Genomic DNA, 24,486 nt, shown 5'->3' on the forward strand with positions numbered 1-24,486 from the left:
CTTTAGGGGTGGTGGAGATGGTAGAAATGGGGACTTTGAGCAGTTCCTTTACAATTAAGAAGGATTCCCTGGCTGAATTGGATGATTCTTGTATCCTTGTGTCATAGTGTGAGGCTTTGGCTTGTCTGATGGCCTCTTTGTAATGTCTGACTGTGATCTGGTATGCCTCTTTATTGGCGTGCTGCCAATTTCTTCTCCAAAGCCGTTCGGCTTTTTTACAGTTTTTGCGGAGTATTCGGAGATCCGTAGTATACCATGGGGCTGACCCAGGTTTACCGTTTTTGTTTTCCCTAGTTCTGAATGGGAGTACTGAGTCCAGGGAGGAGGTAATCCATTCTCTGTATTGTTTGTCGGCAGTAACCAGGTCTTCCGCGTGTGCCGGGGTCATCCTTTCTAGGGTTTTGGCCCATTCTTCCGTGGGGAGTCTAGACCAGGTCCTGTCTCTACTATAGGTGGGCGGAGTTTGGGGTTTCCTGAAAATTCCAGGAAGTTGGCAGGAGACTAAAAAGTGGTCTGTCCAGGGCAGGGGAAGGGCCTCCTTCGGTAGTATTGATGGCGAACTAGTGAAAACAGGGTCCAGTAGATGACCCTTGATATGGGTGGCTCCGGAGTTGAGTAGGCGGATGTCAAGTGTCGCCAGATCTAAGATCAGATCGTTAGCTACAGGGTCTGCCGGGTCTTCAAGATGGATGTTCAGGTCACCTACTATCATAAAATTTGATAGGGAGTGAGCCTGAGTTGTGACTGAATCTAGGAGGGAACCAATGAAGGAGCCTGGGAGGCCAGGAGGGCGGTACACAAGTATTCCCGTAAGGGAGTTGGTTGGGTTTATTTTAATGGTAAAGTGGAGACTTTCTGAGTCCAAAATCTGCGCGTCACTGGTTTTACAGTGGAGATAGTCTCGGTGGATGATGGCGACACCGCCGCCTCTTCCTAAAGGGCGGGGGAGGGACTGAATCAGGTATCCCGGTGGAGTTGCTAGTGCCATGTCTGATTGTGAGTGTGGGGCAAGCCACGTTTCCGTGAGAAAAAGGATATCTATCTCCAGGTCTTCTATGAGGTGGTTCACCTGTGTCGCGTGTTTAGGGAGTGAGCTACAGTTTAGTGAGGCGAGGTTGAGGGCGGCGGGCTTGTGAGGTTTCGTAGGTAATGTGAGCTGGGCTGGCCTACATAGTGGGCAGCGAGTGAAAGGTCCGTTTAGATCATGCCAGTAATCGCAGGAAGTGCATGAGGGTCTGAGACTTAGTAGCTCTCTACGTGAGTAGCTTACTTTAGTGTAGAATGTTTTAGGCAGGGGTTCTGGCCCTAGGCCCGGTCGTGCGCGGACGGGCGCAGACGGGCTTGCCTTAGGCGCGCCTTCGGCGCGCAAATGGCGCTCCCGCTGCGCTCGTCCGCTGCGCTGGTATGGCCGGCACATTTGTAGTCCTTAGGGGTGGGCGTGGCCTCGCAGTGGGCGTGGCTTAGGCCTTGGGCGTTCCCTGTCTCAGCGCGGACCGCTGTCTCAGGGAAGAGGAAGGAGGGCTGTGTCAGCGCGTGATGTGAGCGCTTAAACAGGTGAGCTCCTTGTTTTAAAAATGCAAATTAAACAGAATAACAAGTTTTAAAATTCAATATCAAGAGCACAGTCCTCCGGCTTCCGCCTCAAAGGATAATTACAAATAATGAAGGGCGCTTCGTAATCAAGCGTTTTTGTAGTCCTTGGGGGTGGGCGTGGCCTCGCAGTGGGCGTGGCTTAGGCCTTGGGCGTTCCCTGTCTCAGCGCGGACCGCTGTCTCAGGGAAGAGGAAGGAGGGCTGTGTCAGCGCGTGATGTGAGCGCTTAAACAGGTGAGCTCCTTGTTTTAAAAATGCAAATTAAACAGAATAACAAGTTTTAAAATTCAATATCAAGAGCACAGTCCTCCGGCTTCCGCCTCAGAGGATAATTACAAATAATGAAGGGCGCTTCGTAGTCAAGCGTTTTTGTAGTCCTTGGGGGTGGGCGTGGCCTCGCAGTGGGCGTGGCTTAGGCCTTGGGCGTTCCCTGTCTCAGCGCGGACCGCTGTCTCAGGGAAGAGGAAGGAGGGCTGTGTCAGCGCGTGATGTGAGCGCTTAAACAGGTGAGCTCCTTATTTTAAAAATGCAAATTAAACAGAATAACAAGTTTTAAAATTCAATATCAAGAGCACAGTCCTCCGGCTTCCGCCTCAGAGGATAATTACAAATAAAGGTGACAATGAACCGCCGTGACACTCGCCCCCGTGTCCCGGAGGCCCTCGATGCGGTGACCGTTGACCGTCACCTGCTGTCGGTACTTCTTCGTGTTGGCGGGCAGGGACGTTCCGGGGACCATCTCTCGATCCCCTAGGGAGACCAAGGCCATGGCGACTGGTTCCCATTCTTCGGAGTCTTCCATCTCTTCCCCCAGGGCTACGGAGGCCATCTGTCGAGTCGGCGGGGTTGTTGTGGTGGACCGCTGGTACAGGGGACACTGGGGGTCACTGGCATAGTGTCCGGTCTGTTGGCAGCGGAAGCAGGTGATCCTCACTCGGGGCCCCGGCCTCCCTGGTGGCCCGGTGCTGGCCGGAGGTGGGGCTGGAAAGGGCGGAGATTGTCCTCTGGGAGGGCTGAGCGGGGATCCCCCCGGAAGCTCCCTTTGCCGGCCTTGATTCCCTCCGCCCCTCTGGCGGGGGGGTCCCTGGCTGTGGCGACCGTAGTCCCCCACGGGGCCCCGGGAGGCCCGGGTGTTCACCCATCGGTCAGCCTCGACGGCCAGTTTTCGAGGGTCAGTGAGTTTGCTGTCCAGGAGGTGCTGGCGCAGCTCTACGAAGCAATTCGCGGACAAGTGTTCCCAAGCGATCAGGTCGAACAGCTCCTCGAAGGTGGAGACCTTGCTGCCCTTGATCCATCCGTCCAAGGCCCGGCTGTAGAAGTTCACGTACTCCACCCAGGTGGTACCGGGTATCTTTTTGCAGTCTCTAAACCGTTGCCGGTACATTTCAGGGGTGAGCCCATATCTGGCTACTAGAGCCTCTTTCATGTGACTGTAGGAGTTCATCACGGTGGAGGGCAGGTCCAGCAGGGTATCTCTCCCCTCGCTCAGGAACCGGCCCCACAGCCCAGCCCCCCAGTCCTTCTGCGGGACTCGGTGGGAGGTCATGGTGACTTCGTAGGCCTTGAACCATTGCTGAATATCGTCGTTCTTATAGTATTCTTTTACCACATCTTTGGGGATGTGGACCTTTGGTTCCACGGTGGAGGAGATGGGTTGGGTTTCCGAGGGTCGGGCCTCCGCCTTCTTAGCCTTGAGCTCGATTTCTTTCAGGCTACGTTCGTGCTCTAGTTGGAGTTTTTTCTCGTCGTGTTCTCTCTGTCGTTTCTTTTCCTCTAGTTCTCCTTGTAGGCGTAACTGTTCCACCGCCAGTTTTTTCTCAGCCAGCTTTAGCTCTCCTTCGATTTTTAATTTTGCTAGTTCTAGTTCGTGGTTGCGATCTCTTTCTCGGTCCGCTAGTTCCTCTGGGGATAGGCTCCTCTCGGGGGCGCCGTTCCTCCCCGGGTTGCTTCGTGGTTCGTTGGGAGGTTCTCCTTCTGTTTGTGTCCGGGGAGTTTCTGCCTCGACCCAGGTTTTTAATGCCCCCTGGAAGTCCTCTTTAGTGCTTAGTCCGGTGGTAGCGATTCCAAAGTCTTTGCAAAATAGTTTCAGTTCTCAGTGTGTATAAGATTCTAACTGGTCTTTTTGGAATGCCGTGCTCGGGTTGGTGCCTGCGGCACCTAGGGAAGTTTCTCCTTCCATCCTTCTTGGTAATGCGTATGTCGTCTACTGCACGATCTCTAGGTGTTGGCTCGGATCCCGTCGCCTGCCACCAAATGTTGGAAGGCGTTCCCCGGGGAGGCTGCGGAATGTGTTCCTGGCCACCCTGAGGCCCACCTTTCCCAGAGTTAGGCCGAGCAAGATCAGGGAGGCCCTTCCTGGAAGGGTCTCGCACCTAGGATCGCACACGCTACGCTTCTCTCTTCTGCGGATAGAGGGACACCACACAGTAATTCGTTGTAAGACAATAGACTTTTATCGGTAGTTGTCAGGGATCTTTATGATCCGGAAGGACGGTGCAGAATTGGTGCCACAAGCGGCAGCGATCTCGTGATGAGGGGAAAGGGGTAGCGGGACAGTCTTTGAATCAGTGTCTCTGCGAGGTATCCGGCGCACAGCTCTCAATCCTCGAGCTGAGGGGATGTTGCTTCTCTCTGCAATCTCTGCCGGTTCTCTTGGAGGAGCGGGCCGCGAGTCACTCAGCAGGCACCGGAGGTTCGTAGTTCGGGGAGCCGCGACGGCGTCAGCAGGGCTCAGATGGTTCAGAGTTCGGGGAGCCGCGACAGCGTCAGCAGGGCTCAGATGGTTCAGAGTTCGGGGAGCCGCGACAGCGTCAGCAGGGCTCAAATGGTTCAGAGTTCGGGGAGCCGCGACAGCGTCAGCAGGGCTTCAGATGGTTCAGAGTTCGGGGAGCCGCGACAGCGTCAGCAGGGCTCAGATGGTTCAGAGTTCGGGTAGCGTTCTTCTGTTCAGGGAGCGATCGAGCCGCGACCAAGTCCGCAGGCTCTCGTCAGTCCAGGTCTTCTCTGCCTCTCGTCCCTTCAGCACCCCTTGTTATACTCCCCCTCCTCTTTGAAGTCCGGAGTCCTCGCGGAGAGGGGTCTGGTGCCTGGGGGCGGTGTGTTGGGGTTTCCTGTCGCTCGGCCCCTTGATCTGTTCAGGTGGGTCTGGGAAGGACTCCAGACACCCAGCAGGCGAGGTGCCCGCTCACCGGGGGCCTAGTGGTCGATCGAAACCTCCCTCGGGGAAGAGACCAGAGGTGTGACAGGGTCGGCGCCTCTCGGTCTGGTTTGGGGGGGGGGTTTCGTTCTCCCTCGGCCGGGCATGCGCGTTGGGGATCTGGTCGGCCCTCGGGATGTTGGTCCACGGAAGCCGGGAGGCCGTGCCCACGAGGTTCGGCGTGGTTGTAGTGTACTTTGCTGGTTGGGAGGGCCCACGCCACGAGGCCGGTCTCACAGTGCTGCTGGTTGAGGACAGTCTGAGCATGTGTCTGTGTGTTTGTGTGTGTGCGTGTGTGCTGCTGGCTGAGGACAGTCTGAGCGTGTGTGTGTGTGTGCGTGCGTGCATGCTGCTGGCTGAGGACAGTCTGAGCATGTGTGTGTGTTTGAGTGTGCGTTTGTGTGTGCACGCGTGTGCTGCTGGCTGAGGACAGTCTGAGGGTGTGTGTGTGTTTGTGTGTGTGCATCCGTGCTTCTGGTTGAGGACAGTCTGAGCGTGTGTGTGTGTGTTTGTGATGCTGGTTGAGGACAGTCTGAACGTGTGTCTGTGTGTTTGTGTGTGTGCTGCTGGCTGAGGACAGTGAGCGTATGTGTGTGTGTGTTTGTGTGCGTGCGTGCTGCTGGCTGAGGACAGTCTGAGCAGGTGTGTGTGTTTGTGTGTGTGCGTGCATGCTTCTGGTTGAGGACAGTCTGAGAGTGTGTGTGTTTGTGTGTGTGCTGCTGGTTGAGGACAGTCTGAGTGTGTGTCTGTGTGTTTGTGTGTGTGTGTGCTGCTGGCTGAGGACAGTCTGAGTGTATGTGTGTGTGTTTGTGTGCATGCGTGCTGCTGGCTGAGGACAGTCTGAGCGTGTGTGTGTGCTTGTGTGTGTTTATGTGTGTGCATGTGTGCTGCTGGCTGAGGGCAGTCTGAGGGTGTGTGTGTGTTTGTGAGTGTGCTGCTGGTTGAGGACAGTCTGAGCATGCGTGTGTGTGTGCTGCCGGCTGAGGACAGTCCGAGCAGGCGTGTTTGTGTGTGTGTGTGCTGCTGGCTGAGGACAGTCTGAGCGTGTGTCTGTGTCTGTATGTGTTTGTAGGTGTGCGTGCGTGCTGCTGGCTGAGGACAGTCTGAGTGTGTGTATGTGTGGGTGCTTCTGGCTGAGGACTGTCTGAGCATGTGTGTGTGTGTTTGTGTGTGTGTTTGTGTGTGCTGCTGCCTATGGACAGTCTGTGCATGTTTGTGTGTGTATGGGTGTTAGTGTGTGTGTTTGTGTGTGTGTGTGTGTGTGTTTGCTGCTGCCTGAGGACAGTCTGAGCATATGTGTGTGTTTGTGTGTGCTGCTGCCTATGGACAGTCGGAGCATGTTTGTGTGTTTGTGTTAGTGTGTGTGTTTGTGTGTGTGTGCTGCTGGATGAGGACAGTCTGAGCCTGTGTCTGTGTGTTTTTGTGTGCGCGTGTGTGCTGCTGGCTGAGGACAGCTGAGTGTGTGTGTTTGTGTGTGTGCTGCTGCCTGAGCACAGTCTGAGCATGTGTATGTGTGTGTGTTTGTGTGTGCTGCTGCCTACGGACAGTCTGAGCATGTTTGTGTGTGTGTGTGTTAGTGTGTGTGTTTGTGTGTGTTTGTGGGTGCTGCTGGCTGAGGACAGTTTGAGCGTGTCAGTGTGTTTGTGTGTGCGTGTGTGTGCTGCTGGCTGAGGACAGCTGAGCATGTGTGTGTGTTTGTGTGTGTGTATGTGTGCTGCTGTCTGAGTACAGTCTGAGCGTGTGTGTGTGTGTGTGTTTGTGTGTGCTGCTGCCTATGGACACTCTGAGCATGTTTGTGTGTGTGTGTGTTAGTGTGTGCTGCTGGCTAAGGACAGTCTGAGCGTGTCTGTGTGTTTGTGTGTGTGCGTGTGTGCTGCTGGCTGAGGATAGTCTGAGTGTGTGTGTGTGTTTGTGTGTGTTCGTGTGTGCTGCTGGCTGAGGACAGTCTGAGGGTGTGTGTGTGTTTGTGTGTGTGCTGCTGGCTGAGGACAGTCTGAGCATGCGTGTGTGTGTGCTGCCGGCTGAAGACAGTCTGAGCGTGTATGTGTTTGTTTGTGTCTGCTGCTGCCTGAGGACAGTCTGAGTGTGTGTGTGCTGGTACCTGAGGACAGTCTGAGCGTGTGTGTTTGTGTGTGTGTGTGCTGGTGCCTGAGGACAGCCTGAGCATGTTTGTGTGTGTGTGTGTGTGTACTGCTGGCTAAGGACAGTCTGAGCGTGTGTGTGTGTTTGTGTGTGTGTGTCTGCTGGCTGAGGACAGTCTGTGTGTGTGTTTGGGTGTGTGCTGCTGGTTGAGGGCAGTCTGAGTGTGTGTCTGTGTTTTTGTGTGTGTACTGCTGGCTGAGGACAGTCTGTGCATGTGTGTGTTTGTGTGTTTGCGTGCGTGTTTGTGTGTGTGTGTGCTGGTGCCTGAGGACAGTCTGAGCATGTTTGTGTGTGTGTGTGTTTGTGTTTGTGTGTGTGTACTGCTGGCTGAGGACAGTCTGAGCGTGTGTGTGTGTTTGTGTGTGTGTGTGTGTGCTGGCTGAGGGCAGTCTGTGTGTGTGTTTGTGTGTGTACTGCTGGCTGAGGACAGTCTGTGCGTGTGTGTGTTTGTGTGTTTGCGTGCGTGTTTGTGTGTGTGTGTGCTGGTGCCTGAGGACAGTCTGAGCACGTTTGTGTGTGTGTGTGTTTGTGTGTGTGTGTGTGTAGTGCTGGCTGAGGACAGTCTGAGCGTGTGTGTGTGTTTGTGTGTGTGTGTGTGTGCTGGCTGAGGGCAGTCTGTGTGTGTGTTTGTGTGTGTGTGTGTGCTGGCTGAGGGCAGTCTGTGTGTGTGTTTGTGTGTGTGCTGGTGCCTGAGGACAGTCTAAGCCTGCTGTGCTGCCCATTCTTTTTATGATGTGATTTCACTCCATAAAGTCAGCTCCGGCCGCGTCAATGCGCTGTTTTGCTAGAGGAAGGGCGGGGGGCAAACAAGAACAATAAGAAGGGGTAAACAAGAACAACAAAAGCAGAGCAGGACTGCACAAACTCCACAGCAAGGAAGGCTCGAAAAAACCTACAACTCCTCAAAAAGGTCAAAGCCACATCTCGGAGGAAGCGCTCAAGCATGAGGTGCAAACCCTCTCTTTCCTCTGCAGGCGAAGCTCTCCTCCTTCTTCCTTCTGGAGCCCAGGCCTCTCGGGGAAATTGCAAAGTAAAAGTTGCCCCCTCCTTAAGGACCTTTTTCAAGGTTCTCCCACCCGTGGTGATTCTTCGATGGAAAAGAGCCCAGTTGTGCCTGAGATGGCAGCGGGGGGGGGGGGCAGCCTGCCCAGTAGAGCCGAGGCAAGGAATAGCATTGGAAGGAGCTGGGAGTGAGAAGAGGGGCTCCCAGACTGGCGACGGCGTACCAGGGGCAAACCGATGGTGTACTGACGGTGAACCAACGGCGTACTGACAGCGTACCTTACCGACGGCGTACCAATGGCGTACCGACTGCGTATCAACGGCGTACCGACTGCGAGTCAACGTCGTACCAACAGCGTACCTTACTGACGGCGTACCAACGGCATACCGACGGCATACCGACGGCATACAGACGGCATACCGACGGCGAATCAACGGCGTACCAACAGTGTACCTTACTGACGGCGTACCAACGGCGTACCGACGGCGAACTGACGGCATACAGATGGCGTACCAACGGCATACCGACAGCGTACCAACGGCATACGACGGCGAACCGACGGCGTACAGACGGCATACTGACGGCATACCGACGGCATACCGACGGCGAACCAAGGGCATACCGATGGCGTACCAGACAAAAACAGGGAAGGATCTCAGTTGGAGACTCTCAAATGATCTCGGGAAAGAGAAAGAGGATGCGGGGGCTGCAGGAAGTTCCTTAGAGGCTATGTTTTCTATGCTGTCTGTGGACATTAGAAAGGCCTATCAGAGGCAAATCAGGCGGAGATACGTAACTTCTGTGAGAATCTTGAGAAGAAAATAGACTCTGTGAAGGCAAGGACACAAACATTAGAGGCTGATGTGTGGGAGCTGAAAAAAGATCCAAAGGTTCAAGCATTACAGCGGGGAGAGCAGGAACTACAGGAGAAAATGAAACAGCTTGAAAATAATTCCAGAAGAAATAACCTGAGAATATTGAAGGTCCCAGAGGGAAAGGAAGGTGATGATTTGAAAACGTCTGTGGTCTCCCTAATAAAGGAAGTGATTCAGATTGAGGAGAGTGAGGCAGTCATCGCAAAAGATATTCAACGGGCGCACAGACAGCCCTTTAGAAAAAATCCTAATAGGGTGAAGCCGCGGAAGATCCTTCCTCATTTCCAAACATACGCCCTAAACGAAAAAATACTTTTATGTGCACTAAAATTGAAGACTTTAAGGGGGAAGGATTTCTCATTTGAGATCAGATCGGACTTAGCCCGGGTCACCCTGAATAGACAGTGGGAACTGGGCAAGCGCTTAGATGAATTCAAAGAAGCAGGGGCATCAGCTCAGTTCAAATTCCCGCATCTCTGAGAGTCATGCACAACAATAAAATGCATTTATTGAGAAGTGTAAGAGAGGCTGGTGATCTCTTAGAGGACATCAAGAAGGAGAGAGAGAGACCAATGATTGATGCATGAAAGAAATCAGGGGCAGAGAAACCAAGGATTGATGCATGAAAGAAATCAGGGGCAGAGAAACCAAGGATTGATGTATGAAAGAAATCAGGGGCAGAGAAACCAAGGATTGATGCATGGAAGAAATCAGGGACAGAGAAACCAAGGATTGATGCATAAAAGAAATCAGGGGCAGAGAAACCAAGTATTGATGCATGAAAGAAATCAGGGGCAGAGAAACCAAGGATTGATGTATGAAAGAAATCAGGGACAGAGAAACCAAGGGATGGATGTATGAAAGAAATCAGGGAGAGAGAAACCAAGGGATGGATGTATGAAAGAAATCAGGGGCAGAGAAACCAAGGATTGATGCATGAAAGAAATCAGGGACAGAGAAACCAAGGATTGATGCATGAAAGAAATCAGGGGCAGAAAAACCAAGGGATGGATGCATGAAAGAAATCAGGGGCAGAGAAACCAAGGATTGATGCATGAATGAAATCAGGGGCAGAGAAACCAATGATTGATGCATGAATGAAATCAGGGACAGAGAAACCAAGGGATGGATGCATGAAAGAAATCAGGGACAGAGAAACCAAGGATTGATGTATGAAAGAAATCAGGGACAGAGAAACCAAGCATTGATGCATGAAAGAAATCAGGGTAGAGAAACCAAGGGATGGATGCATGAAAGAAATCTGGGACAGAGAAACCAGGGACAGAGAAACCAAGGATTGATGTATGAAAGAAATCAGGGGCAGAGAAACCAAGGATTGATGCATGAAAGAAATCAGGGACAGAGAAACCAAGGGATGGATGTATGAAAGAAATCAGGGACAGAGAAACCAAGGATTGATGCATGAAATAAATCAGGGACAGAGAAACCAAGGATTGATGCATGAAAGAAATCAGGGGCAGAGAAACCAAGGGATGGATGCATGAAAGAAATCAGGGGCAGAGAAACCAAGGATTGATGCATGAAAGAAATCAGGGGCAGAGAACCCAAGGATTGATGCATGAAAGAAATCAGGGACAGAGAAACCAAGGGATGGATGCATGAAAGAAATCAGGGACAGAGAAACCAAGGGATGGATGCATGAAAGAAATCAGGGACAGAGAAACCAAGGATTGATGCATGAAAGAAATCAGGGACAGAGAAACCAAGGATTGATGTATGAAAGAAATCAGAGGCAGAGAAACCAAGGATTGATGCATGAATGAAATCAGGGACAGAGAAACCAAGGGATGGATGCATGAAAGAAATCAGGGAGAGAGAAACCAAGGGATTGATGAGTGAATAAATCAGGGAGAGATGAAATATGGGAGGATGTTGGGGGGAACATGAGTTTCTTTCTTTTTGCATATGGGTTGGTGGTGGTGCCTGCCGGCGGGGGGTGGGGAAGAAAATTGGATTAACATCAGGTCCAGAAGGAAGCATGGGTGGGTTCTCCAAAGGGTGGGGGGGCCAAGGGGGGTGCACAGGGTGGGGAGCATGTGGGAAAAACATATATACAATTCCTCGAACACCTCAGTGAGACATGAGACAGTTACTAGAGTCAGTGGAGCTCAACCAAGGGCGGGGGGAGTATAGCGGGGAGATGACGTCTCAGATCCTAACATGGAATGTCATCGGGTTACGTATGAAGGGGAGGAGGTATACAATACTACAGTATCTTAGAGACTCTCCAGCACAAATTTTGATTTTACAAGAAACACATTTGGTGAAAGAAGGGTGTTTGAAGCTGTTTAAAAGGCAACGATGGATACAACAGATGGTATGCACAGAGCAGAATGCCAATATAAGAGGGGTGGCAATAGTGGTGAAAACACAAGGGGGAAAAATATGGCTATTGGACACAGGGGTCGATAAGGGGGGTAGGTGGAGTATAGCAATATAAAAATAGGTGGCAGTACACTAACATTAGTGAGTTACTATGGCCCAAACCATGATGATTGTGAACAATTACAAGCAATGTTTACAAACCTGCTGGACTTCACAGGTCCGGTCATCATGGCAGGGGGTTTTCATGTCAATATGGACTTTAACTTAGTTAAATCTAGTAAGACCAGAGCCATAACCACTCCTAAATCCCGTGCCTTTTGGAGGTCGAAGAGGAAGCAATATACTCTTAGCGATCTATGGAGAGAGCGGGTTGGATCATTGCGGGGTGCCTCATTTTATAACAAGAAATACGGGCATAGATCAAGGATTGATTAATTCCTGGTGGAGCGGAGCCTTATAGAAGATATATTATATATTGGGTATTTGACGGCTCATCTTTCTGACCATTCAGTGGCAATTATAACGATCAGGAATATTAGCCGGCCTACAGAAGAGCAGTGGACACTAGATGCACTATCTTGGCAGATACCGCGGTAATGGAAGCCTTGAAAGTAGAAGTAGGATATTTCTTAAAATTAACAACGGCTCTGCTCCTACGGGAGTAATATCGGATACGCTCAAAGCTTTTATTAGGGGCAAGATTACGAGCATACTTAGCTATAGAAATAAACAATATAGATATGAAATAGCCCAGCTGGAGGAAGAAAATTAAAATCTAGAGATAAAAATAAAAACTAATATAGACGACAACGGTAGGATCTTAGCAGAAGAGAGACTGTGTCTACGGAAAAATCAAATGGAAGAAATCCCCCAAAGTCGAATTAAAAGAATATGGGATGCAAGCAAGCTGGCTCACTTTGAGTATGGGGTGGAAGCAGGAAAGCTTTTATCGGGTCAATGGAATTAGGGTAGGGCAGTGTGGTGCTATGCGGACCAGTGAAATGGAACTGGTGGAGGCATTCACAGAGTAGTTTCGGGATCTCTACTCAAAAGAGGGAAGAGTTTCAGAAGATGAGGTTAATGTCTGGTTAGCAGATACCATCAAACCTCTCAACCTAAACCAGAGAGATATTCTTAACCAGGATGTCACAGAAGATGAATTTAGGATGACTCTACAGGCAAGTAAGGGAGGTAAAGCTGCAGGACCAGATGGGATACCAGCAGAAATATATAACATGTTAGGGGAGGGGTTACCCGCTTTCTTGACAGGATTGATTAGGGAGATTTTAGAGCAAGGGATGCAGTTACCAAAATTATGGGACCAAGCTATAATTACGCTTATTTTGAAGCCAGGCAAAGATTCTACTAGCTGTGATACGTACAGACCAATATCTCTTTTGAACACAGACTATAAAATCCTGGCTGAGAGATTAAGTAAGGTAGCCGGAGAGGTGAGTCATAAAGACCAGAAGGGATTTAACAAAGGGCGATATATACACAAGTTGACTTATGGGCTCATAGGAGCAATTGATGTGGCAGCCGCTTATTCCACCGCCCTAGCAGTTATAATGCTAGACTCCTCCAAAGCTTTTGATAGGGTTAGCTGGTCGTATCTGCTGGCGGTTTTGAAACGGCTCAAGCTTGGGATACATTTTGTAGAGCAGTCCAATTGATATATCAGGACCCCTCAGCCAGAGTCTTAGTGAATGGAAATCTATCCCCACCCGTTAAAACTCTTAGGGGCTCTAGGCAGGGTTGCCCCTTGTCCCCTCTCTTGTTTAATCTCTATATAGACCCCTTTGTGCAGAAACTTAGGATGGCAAATAACATTCCCCCTTTCTCTTGGGGAAACTGGATAAAGAAAGTGACTTTATATGCGGATGATCTTCTCCTGTGATCTGGAGGCTGCATTATCACCCACTATACAGATGGCTTTGGATTTTGGTACAATATCTGGGTACCTGGTAATGAGGGGAAAACATGGATCATGGTATGGAATCAGAGAAAGGATAACCCGTTGATTAAGAAGGAGATGAAGTATCTGGGCCTACAAATTGTGGAATATATAAACAAAAGCCCCAAAATAAATATGGATACGATATCTAGAGAAATTGGGCAGCTAATGAAGGGCTGAGTACACCTCCCCATAACGATCTTTGGGCGGGTTAATTTGATCAAAATGGTGAAACTGCCAAAAATCACGTATCTCTTCATTACTATCCCCTTACATTTCGAGAAAGCAGCAATAGCCAAAATCCAGCAGGCAATAAACGCCTTTATTTGGGCTTATAAGGGGGTTCGGACCTCGTGGAATACGTTGCAGAGAAGAAGAGAGAAGGGGGGATTATCTCTTTCAGACATTCAATATTATGCATGGGCCTTCCAAATTACAAATTCTAGAAGGCTTTTTAACACACCGGATGGTTCGGATGTAGGAACTATGTATCCGGCAATGATACAAGAAAGTAAGAGGGGTGTAGACAGATTTCTCTTTAAAGTTGGGGATCCAAATTTTTGCACAAAAATCAAACAAGGCACTTGCTAGAATGTGGTACACAAATAGACGACGTTCTAAACTAGGGAGCTACTCCTCCTTAGCCCCACCGGAATGTCTTAAAGATAAACTGGCGCTACCAATAAGAAATGCTGGGGTACTCGTATGGGGAGAGATCACTCAAGGCGGACAGCTAATAAATATATGCAACTGAAGAGTTGGGAACAGAGTTGGAAACGGCCTTTGGGTATCGGAAATGACTTGGAAGAGCAACTTACTAGGAAAGCCAGGAAAGAAAGAAGTATCCTTCTGGTATTGGGAATTACAAGACACCGTGGATGGAGACTTCACCCTGGCAGAAGATGTGTGGGGAAGATGCTTGCCGAGGGGGGATCGACAATATACATGGCAAGTATCGATGCGCACATTATATTCCATAGTCAAGCCTGCTTTTGTAAGAGACAACCACCTCTTCTCACTCCACAGGGCATATATAACACCCAAGAAGTTGTCAAAGATGGGAAAAGGAAGATAAATGTCATGTGCAAAGTGTGGCTTGGAAGAGGCGACAGATGTCCACATGTTTTATCAAAGCACAGGGATTAAGAGATTTTGGGATGAAATAGAATCAACACTCAGGTATCTTGGGAGTACAAATAAAGGTAAGCCTTTCACTAATCATTTTTGGGGTGATGGAAGGAGTGGTAGGAATTGCAGCGCTCGAAGAGTACCGTAAACTTCTCATTGGATACAAAAGAGATTTTTTTGCCTACCAATTTAATAGTGCTAAAAATTCCTCTAGAGAAATCTTTAAAATTGCTAAATCATTTACCAATCCTTTAGCGCTTACCCATACCCATCCTCCATCACAGAAGCTATGCAATAAACTTTCCGAGTTCTGTGAGGAAAAAATCGCGCTGATTTATGCTTCCTTTCCTGAGCCACGGGAGAGATCCCAGTCCCCTGCGGATAACCATCCGGAGTTGATTCCCAGTATTGTGCTATCAGAATTTGCTGATGTTTCCACTGAAGTCTCTCTCCTTGAGCTGCAGAAGTGCAAATCAGGCTCTCCAAGTGATCCTTAGCCAGCTAAACAATATAGCACCCTTGCAGAACTCCTCAATCCCCATTTGAACTCCATTTGGAATTCTTCACTTAGACAGGGTATTTACCCGGCAGTCTGGAAACACGCCTTTCTCTTGCCTATCATCTCGCTGTTACCCGCCCCTGCAAAGGTCTTAGAAAAACGAGTCTATCAGCAATTGGCCGGCTTTATTGAGACCAATGATCTTCTTCATGACTCTCAATCCGCCTTTCGTCCTGGCTATAGCACGGAATCAGCATTGATTGAAATGGCTGATGCTATACGGTGGGGAGTCGATGGAGGCTCTAGGGCGGTGTTGGTGCTGCTCGATTTATCTGCAGCATCTGACACCGTCTCCCACTGTATCCTCTTGAATCGACTTAGGGATATTGGCATCCAGGGTACAGTGCTGAACTGGATATCATCTTTTTTATCTGACCGCAAACCACAGGTACGGACCCATCCTTTCATCTCCCCTATCAAACCGCTTAAGTGGGGTGTGCCTCAGGGCTCTGCCCTGAGCCCGCTCCTTTTTAATGTTTACTTGACCCCTTTGGCAGAACTGAACCCTCAAACTGCGATCAAAATAATATCTTATGCGGATGATACCCAGTTACTGTTCACCTTTCGGGATATATCCACCTCCACTTTTGAGCCGCTAAAAGAGTGCCTTAAGAATACTGCGGCCTGGATGGACCGTAATTTTTTAAAACTCAACGCGGACAAGACAGAGATCTTATTCTTTAATCAACCTTCTCCCCTCTCCTCGAATCTGTGGTGGCCTGATGAACTAGGATCTGCACCCCTACCTAAGGACTCGATCAAGAATCTAGGCGTTAGATGGGAACAACATTTGTCCCTGTCTACACAGGTTCAAACGGTTTCGGCCGCTTGCTTTGGTAAAATTAAAATCATTAGAAAATGCATTAATTATCTGCCCAATGCTACCCATAAAACAGTGGTCCATGCGCTGATAACCTCCCATCTGGATTATGCTAATGGATTATATCTGGGTCTTTCACTTGGCTTGATCCGCAGACTCCAGACTGTACAAAATGCTGCGGCACACCTAATCTGTGGAGTCCCACTTCGGCACCAAATTTACCCCTATTTTAGACAACTTCACTGGCTCCCCATTGCTAAGCGAATAGAATTTAAGGCTTTGACCTTAGCATTTTGGGCAAGTAAAGGTAAAGGGCAGCTTTATTTAAGGAAGAGACTCCGCCCCTACCATCAAGCCAGGCTCCTTCACTCTAACAACAAACATCTTCTTGTCACCCCCCAGTTCTTAAAAGCTAGAATGGGAGGTAAATCCTTTGAGGTGGGTACCACTCAATGTTGGAATAATTGACCTCTTGAGCTACGCCTGATTCAGTCAGATCTGGAGTTCCGTAAATCTCTTAAAACCTCCACTTTTTGCTGGTGTTTCACTGTTTTTCTACCTTAGTCTGGCTGTGGCCCTGCTAATCAGGACCCCAGCCTAGCTGCTGCCTCTCTAAAATGGTTTCCATGTACATTAGGTATATATCTAATTGGATTTTGGAGTGCCTTATAAGCCCCTAGTATATGGTGTACTATGTACCTAGGGCATAGGTACCTCAGAGGCCTACCAGAGGCTGAAGCATGTATTATGCCACCCCTGGGAAGCACTCCAAAATGGCACCACAGGTCTGCTATTGTAGCCTGGGTAAGGGTGTGCTTGCACCCCTTACAGTGGTATAGGCTACCTCTATCCACATACATATACAGACACATATAAACCTATAAGTCACTCCTATGGCAGGCCTAACAATCCTGAAGGCAGAGTGCTTGGTTTCGTGGGAGAGGGTGCCCAAGCATGAGCTGAGCCCCTCTGCAGCTTTCAGAAATCCTTCCTTATAGCTCTTCTGTGATACAGCCATACCATATACTCTTAAGTGCATCATAACCTCGCGGTAAATGCTAACTTTGGAATGGCTGCATCAAAACATGTCGTGTTTGGTGTCAAACGCTTTGGAATACTACCCCCCCCCCCCCGCCAGTTCTGGCGGCGGGGGTAGCATTCCACCCTTCTAGAGGGAGAGACATAAATATATATGTAAATATATATGTGGATATAGGTAGCCTATACCACGGTAAGGGGTGCAAGCACACCATTACCCAGGCTGCAGTAGTAGACCTGTGGTGCCATTTTGGAGTGCTTCCCAGGGGTGGCATAATACATGCTTCAGCCTCTGGTAGGCCTCTGAGGTACCTATGCCCTAGGTACATAGTATACCATATACTAGGGGCTTATATGGAACTCCAGAATCCAATTAGATATGTACCTAATGTACATGCAATCCATTTTAGAGAGGAAGCAGCTAGGCTGTGGTCCTGATTAGCAGGGCCACAGCCAGACTAAGGTCGAAAAACAGTGAAACACCAGCAAAAAGTGGGGGTACCCATGTGAAGCAGATCCCACTCTCCTACAGTGTGGGTGTAGGCGTGGGTGTGGGTGTAGGCATGGGTGTGGGTGTAGGTGTGGGTGTGGGTGTAGGCATGGATGTGGGTGTAGGTGTGGGTGTAGGCATGGGTTTGCGTGTAGGTGTGGGTGTGGGCGTGGGTGTGGGTGTAGGCATGGGTGTGGGTGTAGGCGTGGGTGCGGGTGTGGGTGTAGGTGTGGGTGTAGGCGTGGGTGTGGGTGTAGGCATGGGTGTGGTTGTGGGTGTAGGTGTGGGTGTAGGCGAGGGTGTAGGTGTGGGTGTAGGCATGGGTGTGGATGTGGGTGTAGGCATGGGTGTGGGTGTAGGCGTGGGTGTGGGTGTAGGCATGGGTGTGGGTGTAGGCATGGGTGTGGGTGTAGCTAGGCAAACAATGGAGTAACGCAGTATCCCTCAGAACCTGGGCAGTCTTATGTCAAAGAAACAATGGTTCTGTTGGGTGAAAAAGGACCTTTCTATACACATAGCACAAATCATACGTTATTCAAAAAATATTGCAATTAGTCATAGGCAACACACACAACAAAGAAAATTATAGGGAAGTTTGAGATTTTTATATAAATTGCGTCATTCATATATATACCCAAAATCATTTGATCTGCGAACTAAGTCAATTTGTTTTGCGCAGGCTCTAGTTGCTGGTCCAGGGGATAATGTCGACGTTTCAACCCAGGTACTGCACTACTATAAGGTCAGAGCGGGACTTCCTCAGGACAGGGACAAAAGGATGACGGCCTGTAAATGATGAGATGACTTAATCAGGTGTGTTGTCAAAGAACAGTGACTCGCATAATAATAATAAGGTGGCATGTCACTCACCTAAGTGTGATACAGGGTTGAGTGTGGTAGACTCACACCTGAACTGGGTGAGGGTGTAGGTGCCGGTGTAGGTGTGGCTGTAGGCATGGGTGTAGGCATGGGTGTACGTGTGGGTGTAGGTGTGGGTGTAGGCATGGGTGTAGGTGTGGGTGTAGCTGTGGGTGTAGGCGTGGGTGTAGGTTTGGGTGTGGGTGTAGGTGTAGGCATGAGTGTGGGTGTAGGAGTGGGTGTGGGTGTAGCTGTGGGTGTAGGCGTGGGTGTGGGTGTAGGCATGGGTGTGGGTGTAGGCATGGGTGTGGGTGTGGGTGTAGGCGTGGGTGTAGGTGTGGGTGTAGGCATGGGTGTGGGCGTGGGTTTGGGTGTAGGCATGGGTGTGGGTGTAGGCGTGCGTGTAGGTGTGGGTGTAGGCATGGGTGTTGGTGTAGGTGTAGGCATGGGTGTGGGTGTAGGCGTGGGTGTGGGTGTGGGTGTAGGCATGGGTGTGGGTGTAGGCATGGGTGTAGGCATGGGTGTGGGTGTAGGTGTGGGTGTAGGTATGGGTGTGGGTGTAGGTGTAGGCATGAGTGTGAGTGTAGGAGTGGGTGTGAGTGTAGGAGTGGGTGTGGGTGTAGTTGTGGGTGTAGGTGTGGGTGTAGGCATGGGTGTGGGCATGGGTGTGGGTGTGGGTGTAGGCATGGGTGTGGGCGTGGGTGTGGGTGTAGGCATGGGTGCGGGCATGGGTGTGGGTGTAGGCGTGGCTGTGGGTGTAGGTGTGGGTGTAGGCATGGGTGTGGGCGTGGGTGTGGGTGTAGGTGTGGGTGTGGGCATGGGTGTGGGTGTGGGTGTAGGCGTGGGTGTGGGTGTAGGTGTGGGTGTAGGCATGGGTGTGGCCGTGGGTGTGGGTGTAGGCATGGGTGTGGGCATGGGTGTGGGTGTAGTTGTAGGCATGGGTGTGGGTGTAGGTGTAGGCATGGGTGTGGGTGTAGGTGCGGGTGTAGGTGTGAGTGTGGCAGCAGGTGGGGTGAGGGTGTAGGTGAGAGTAGGGTCAGCAGCTTCCGTGACAACTGCTGAAGGGGCCCGAGGGAGGCCTGGGGCTTGATATGCGGCGCATCTCCTAAAGTTTGTTCTGACCATGAACCACTGAAGGGATCAGACTCACTCCTTCGAAGATAAGGAGGGGTGACTGCACTGCAAGGACGGAATGACGCTGAGGAATCCATCCAGGGGCTGCTGTGAAGGGAGTGATGTGCAGGAGCAGTGCCTGTGACGTCACCACGGCAGGCGTGGCTGAAACGGATGGACACCTGACCACCAGAAAGGTTCAGATTTGAGTAAGGGGGTACAATTGATGCAGTCTGGTGATTAAGAGATGGTCACTGGTGAGGAGATGGTCACTGATGGGACAGTGAGGTAAAGCGATGGTCACTGGTGGGACTGTGAGGGTGAAGAGATGGTCACTGATGGGACAGTGAGGTAAAGCGATGGTCACTGGTGGGACAGTGAGAGTGAAAAAATGGTCACTGACGGGACAGTGAGGTAAAGCGATGGTCACTGGTGGGACTGTGAGGGTGAAGAGATGGTCACTGATGGGACAGTGAGGTAAAGCGATGGTCACTGGTGGGACAGTGAGAGTGAAGAGATGGTCACTGACAGGACAGTGAGGTAAAGCGATGGTCACTGGTGGGACAGTGAGGGTGAAGAGATGGTCACTGACGGGACAGTGAGGTAAAGCGATGGTCACTGGTCGGACAGTGAGGGTGAAGAAATGGTCACTGATGGGACAGTGAGGTAAAGCGATGGTCACTGGTGGGAAAGTGAGGGTGAAGAGATGGTCACTGACAGGACAGTGAGGTGAAGAGATGGTCACTGGTGGGGATAGTGAGGTGAAAGGATGGTCACTGGTGGGGACAGTGAGTTGTAGGGATGGTCACTGATGGGGACAGTGAGGTAAAGAGATGGTCACTGGTGGGGAAAGTGAGGGTGAAGAGATAGTCACTGATGGGACAGTGAGGTAAAGCGATGGTCACTGGTGGGACAGTGAGAGTAAAGAGATGGTCACTGGTGGGACAGTGGGGGTGAAGAGATGGTCATTGATGGGACAGTGAGGTAAAGCGATGGTCACTGGTGGGAAAGTGAGGGTGAAGAGATGGTCACTGACGGGACAGTGAGGTAAAGCGATGGTCACTGGTGGGACAGTGAGGGTGAAAAAATGGTCACTGACGGGACAGTGAGGTAAAGCGATGGTCACTGGTGGGACAGTGAGGGTGAAGAAATGGTCACTGATGGGACAGTGAGGTAAAGCGATGGTCACTGGTGGGACAGTGAGAGTGAAGAGATGGTCACTGACAGGACAGTGAGGTAAAGCGATGGTCACTGGTGGGACAGTGTGGGTGAAGAGATGGTCACTGACGGGACAGTGAGGTAAAGCGATGGTCACTGGTCGGACAGTGAGGGTGAAGAAATGGTCACTGATGGGACAGTGAGGTAAAGCGATGGTCACTGGTGGGACAGTGAGAGTGAAGAGATGGTCACTGACAGGACAGTGAGTTAAAGCGATGGTCACTGGTGGGACAGTGAGGGTGAAGAGATGGTCACTGACGGGACAGTGAGGTAAAGCGATGGTCACTGGTGGGACAGTGAGGGTGAAGAAATGGTCACTGAAGGGACAATGAGGTAAAGCGATGGTCACTAATGGGACAGTGAGGTGAAGAGATGATCACTGGTGGGGACAGTGAGGTGAATAGATGGTCACTTGTGGGGACAGTGAGGTGCAAGGATGGTCACAGATGGGGACAGTGAGGTGAAAGGATGGTCACTGATGGGGACAGTGAGATGCAGGGATGGTCACTGATGGGGACAGTGAGGTAAAGAGATGGTCACTGGTGGGGACAGTGAGGTGAAGAGATGGTCACTGGTGGGGACAGTGAGGTGAAAGGATGGTCCCTGATGGGGACAGTGAGTTGCATGGATGGTCACTGATGGGGACAGTGAGGTAAAGAGATGGTCACTGGTGGGGAAAGTGAGGGTGAAGAGATAGTCACTAATGGGACAGTGAGGTAGAGCGATGGTCACTGGTGGGACAGTGAGAGTGAAGAGATGGTCACTGACAGGACAGTGAGGTAAAGAGATGGTCACAGGTGGGACAGTGAGGGTGAAGAGATGGTCATTGATGGGACAGTGAGGTAAAGCGATGGTCACTGGTGGGAAAGTGAGGGTGAAGAGATGGTCACTGACGGGACAGTGAGGTGAGAGATGGTCACTGGTGGGGACAGTGAGGTACAAGGATGGTCACTGGTGGAGAGAGTGAGTTGCAGGGATGGTCACTGATGGGGACAGTGAGGTAAAGAGATGGTCACTGGTGGGGAAAGTGAGGGTGAAGAGATAGTCACTGATGGGACAGTGAGGTAAAGCGATGGTCACTGGTGGGACAGTGAGAGTGAAGAGATGGTCACTGACAGGACAGTGAGAGTGAAGAGATGGTCACTGGTGGGACAGTGAGGGTGAAGAGATGGTAATTGATGGGACAGTGAGGTAAAGCGATGGTCACTGGTGGGAAATTGAGGGTGAAGAGATGGTCACTGACGGGACAGTGAGGTAAAGCGATGGTCACTGGTGGGACAGTGAGGGTGAAGAAATGGTCACTGATGGGAAAGTGAGGTAAAGCGATGGTCACTAATGGGGACAGTGTGGTGCAAATATGGTCACAGATGGGGACAGTGAGGTGCAAAAATGGTCCCTGATGGGGACAGTGAGGTGCAAGGATAGTCACTGATGGGGACAGTGAGGTGCAGGGATGGTCACTGATGGGGACAGTGAGGTAAAGAGATGGTCACTGGTGGGGACAGTGAGGTGAAGAGATGGTCACTGGTGGGGACAGTGAGGTGCAAGGGTGGTCCATAATGGGGACAGTGAGGTGAAAGGATGGTCACTGATGGGGACAGTGAGTTGCAGGGATGGTCACTGACGGGGACAGTGAGGTAAAGCGATGGTCACTGGTGGAACAGTGAGGGTGAAGAGATGGTCACTGATGGGACAGTGAGGTAAAGCTATGGTCACTGATGGGACAGTGAGGTAAAGCTATGGTCACTGGTGGGACAGTGAGAGTGAAGAGATGGTCACTGACAGGATAGTGAAGTAAAGCGATGGTCACTGGTGGAACAGTGAGGGTGAATAGATGGTCACTGGTGGGACAGTGAGGTAAAGCGATGGTCACTGGTGGGATAGTGAGGGTGAAGAGATGGTCACTGATGGGACAGTGAGGTAAAGCGATGGTCACTAATGGGACATTGAGGTGAAGAGATGGTCATTGGTGGGGACAGTGAGGTGAATAGATGGTCACTGGTGGGGACAGTGAGGTGCAAGGATGGTCACAAATGGGGACAGTGAGGTTCAGGGATGGTCACTGGTGGGGACATTGAGGTGCAGGGATGGTCACTGGTGGGGACAGTGAGGTGCAGGGATGGTCACTGGTGGGGACAGTGAGGTGCAAGGATGGTCACTGATGGGGACAGTGAGGTGCAGGGATGGTCACTGGTGGGGACAGTGAGAGACAAGAGACGTTCACTGATGGGACAGTGAGTGTGAATAGATGCTCAATGGTTGGGACAGCAGTTTTCTGAAGGAGGCGATCTTGGGGCGGTTCAGAATCGGGGGTCAGCGGGGCTGACCTGGAGGAGGCTGGCACCAGGAGTACTGCAGAGCCCCTCCCCCTCCCGCCCCCGGCCCCCCTTCTCACCAGTGACGGAGCTTCTGCTGCAGGAGGCTGGGGGTCTTGTCCGACGTGCAGTGAAGGCACCACATGGCTCCCCCGCGGATCCTCCTCTAGCGGGCATCCATTCTCACCGCCCTCTAGGCGCTCCTGCTGTTCCGGGAGTCCCGACTGCTCGCTGCCCCCGCCCTGGGCACATCGATGGCCGCCTGCCACAGCCCCCCGGCTGCCCTCTCCATGAGCATGTCCGGGGTCTCCTGCCCACGGTATTAGGGGGGTCGCACTGACTAGCAGTGGGGTCTCCAGACCGAGGACCTCTAGCGCCTGCCGCACCATGCCCTCCAAGCCCCCGTAAGGCACCGCTGCGCCCCCAGAGATCCCCACCGCTGCCCGGGCCGTCTACAGCATAGCGCCTCCTGCTACTCTGTGAGCTTCTAGTGCCTCCTGCCACTCTGTGCGCTTCTAGTGCCTCCTGCCACTCTGTGCGCTTCTAGTGCCTCCTGCCACTCTGTGCGCTTCTAGTGCCTCCTGCCACTCTGTGCGCTTCTAGTGCCTCCTGCCAGTCTGCGCTTCTAGTGCCTCCTGCCACTCTGTGCGCTTCTAGTGCCTCCTGTCACTCTGGGCGCTTCTAGTGCCTCCTGTCACTCTGGGCGCTTCTAGTGCCTCCTGCCACTCGGTGTGCTTCTCATCGCCTCGTGGGTCCGTTACCCCTTGCGCTCTCTCTCAAGGGCCCTTGTGCGCATTATTAGCACTTCCCCCATCTTCCCCCTAGTGTTTTCATCCCTCTCTCTCTAGGCACGCGTAGTGCCTGTTAACCCTCTCGGGGTCTCTCGTGCTTCCCCAGCTCTCTGCGCCTGTAGCGCCTGAACTCCCAGCTCCTCGTGAGCCCGGTAGCCTTGCTTCTAGGCACACGCAGTGCCTCGTAGCACTCCCAGCACCTCTGGTGTCCGCTACTGCCTCCTACCACTCTGTGCGTTTCTAGTGCCTCCTGCCACTCTGTGCGTTTCTAGTGCCTCCTGCCACTCTGTGCGCTTCTAGTGCCTCGTAGCGCACCTAGCGCCATCTAGCACACGCTGTCCCTTCGTCCATCTAATGTCCGCTAGTGACCTCTGCAGCACCGAGCCCGCCATGGAAGAAGATGCTGCCCCCACCCCTGCTGGAGCACCCCACCTCGCCTCCCCACAGGCCCCCCTCATCTCATCCAGCGCCCCGAAGCCTCCTCTCAGCGCTCACCCAAATATCTCTCTCCCCCCAGGTCCAATCCGCCCTCCAGGACCCCGAGCATCCGCTACCCTCACTCCACTGACTGCGCAGAGAGGAGGGAGCGCCGGGCAGGGGAGGGAAGAGGCCGGGGAGTGAGGGGAGGGAAGGAGAGGAGGAGACAAGGGAGGAGAAAGAGAGCAGGAGGAGGAGAGAAGGGGCGGGAGGGTGGGAGGAGAAAGGGAACAGGAGGAGGAGAGATGGACGGAGCTGGGGGGGGGGGGGGGGGTGAGGATTCGAGGAGGCGAACAGGTAGGAGAGAAGGGAGCACGTGGGAGGGAAAGGTGGTGAGAGAGAAGGGGCAGAAGGAGAGGAGAAGAGAGAAGGAACAGGAGGAGAGGAGAAGAGAGAAGGAACAGGAGGAGAGGAGAAGAGAGAAGGAACAGGAGGAGAGGAGAAGAGAAGAGAAAAGGGACAGGAAGAGAGTAGAAGAGAGAGGGAACAGGAGGAGAGAACGAACAGGCGGACAAGAGAGAAGGACGTTAGAAGGAACAGGAGGAGAGGAGAAGGAGGAGAAAGAAGGAAC

At 51.6% G+C, this 24,486-nt stretch overlaps 1 protein-coding gene across 2 annotated transcripts in view; it reads right to left on the reverse strand.

Moving 5' to 3' along the window:
• The window catches only part of IQSEC2 (IQ motif and Sec7 domain ArfGEF 2), a 559,465-nt gene extending 535,651 nt beyond the window's left edge, over nucleotides 1-23,814 (reverse strand). For both annotated transcript variants that reach the window (XM_085629906.1, XM_085629904.1), the window contains exon 1: nucleotides 22,728-23,814. In XM_085629906.1, the coding sequence (XP_085486032.1) occupies nucleotides 22,728-22,792 (65 nt within the window). In that variant the 5' untranslated portion in view covers nucleotides 22,793-23,814. The remainder of the gene's footprint in view (nucleotides 1-22,727) is intronic.
• Between the last annotated feature and the right edge of the window lie 672 nt (nucleotides 23,815-24,486).

Source organism: Triturus cristatus, chromosome 10 (assembly GCF_964204655.1).
Source record: "Triturus cristatus chromosome 10, aTriCri1.1, whole genome shotgun sequence".
Taxonomy (NCBI): Eukaryota; Metazoa; Chordata; class Amphibia; order Caudata; family Salamandridae; genus Triturus; species Triturus cristatus.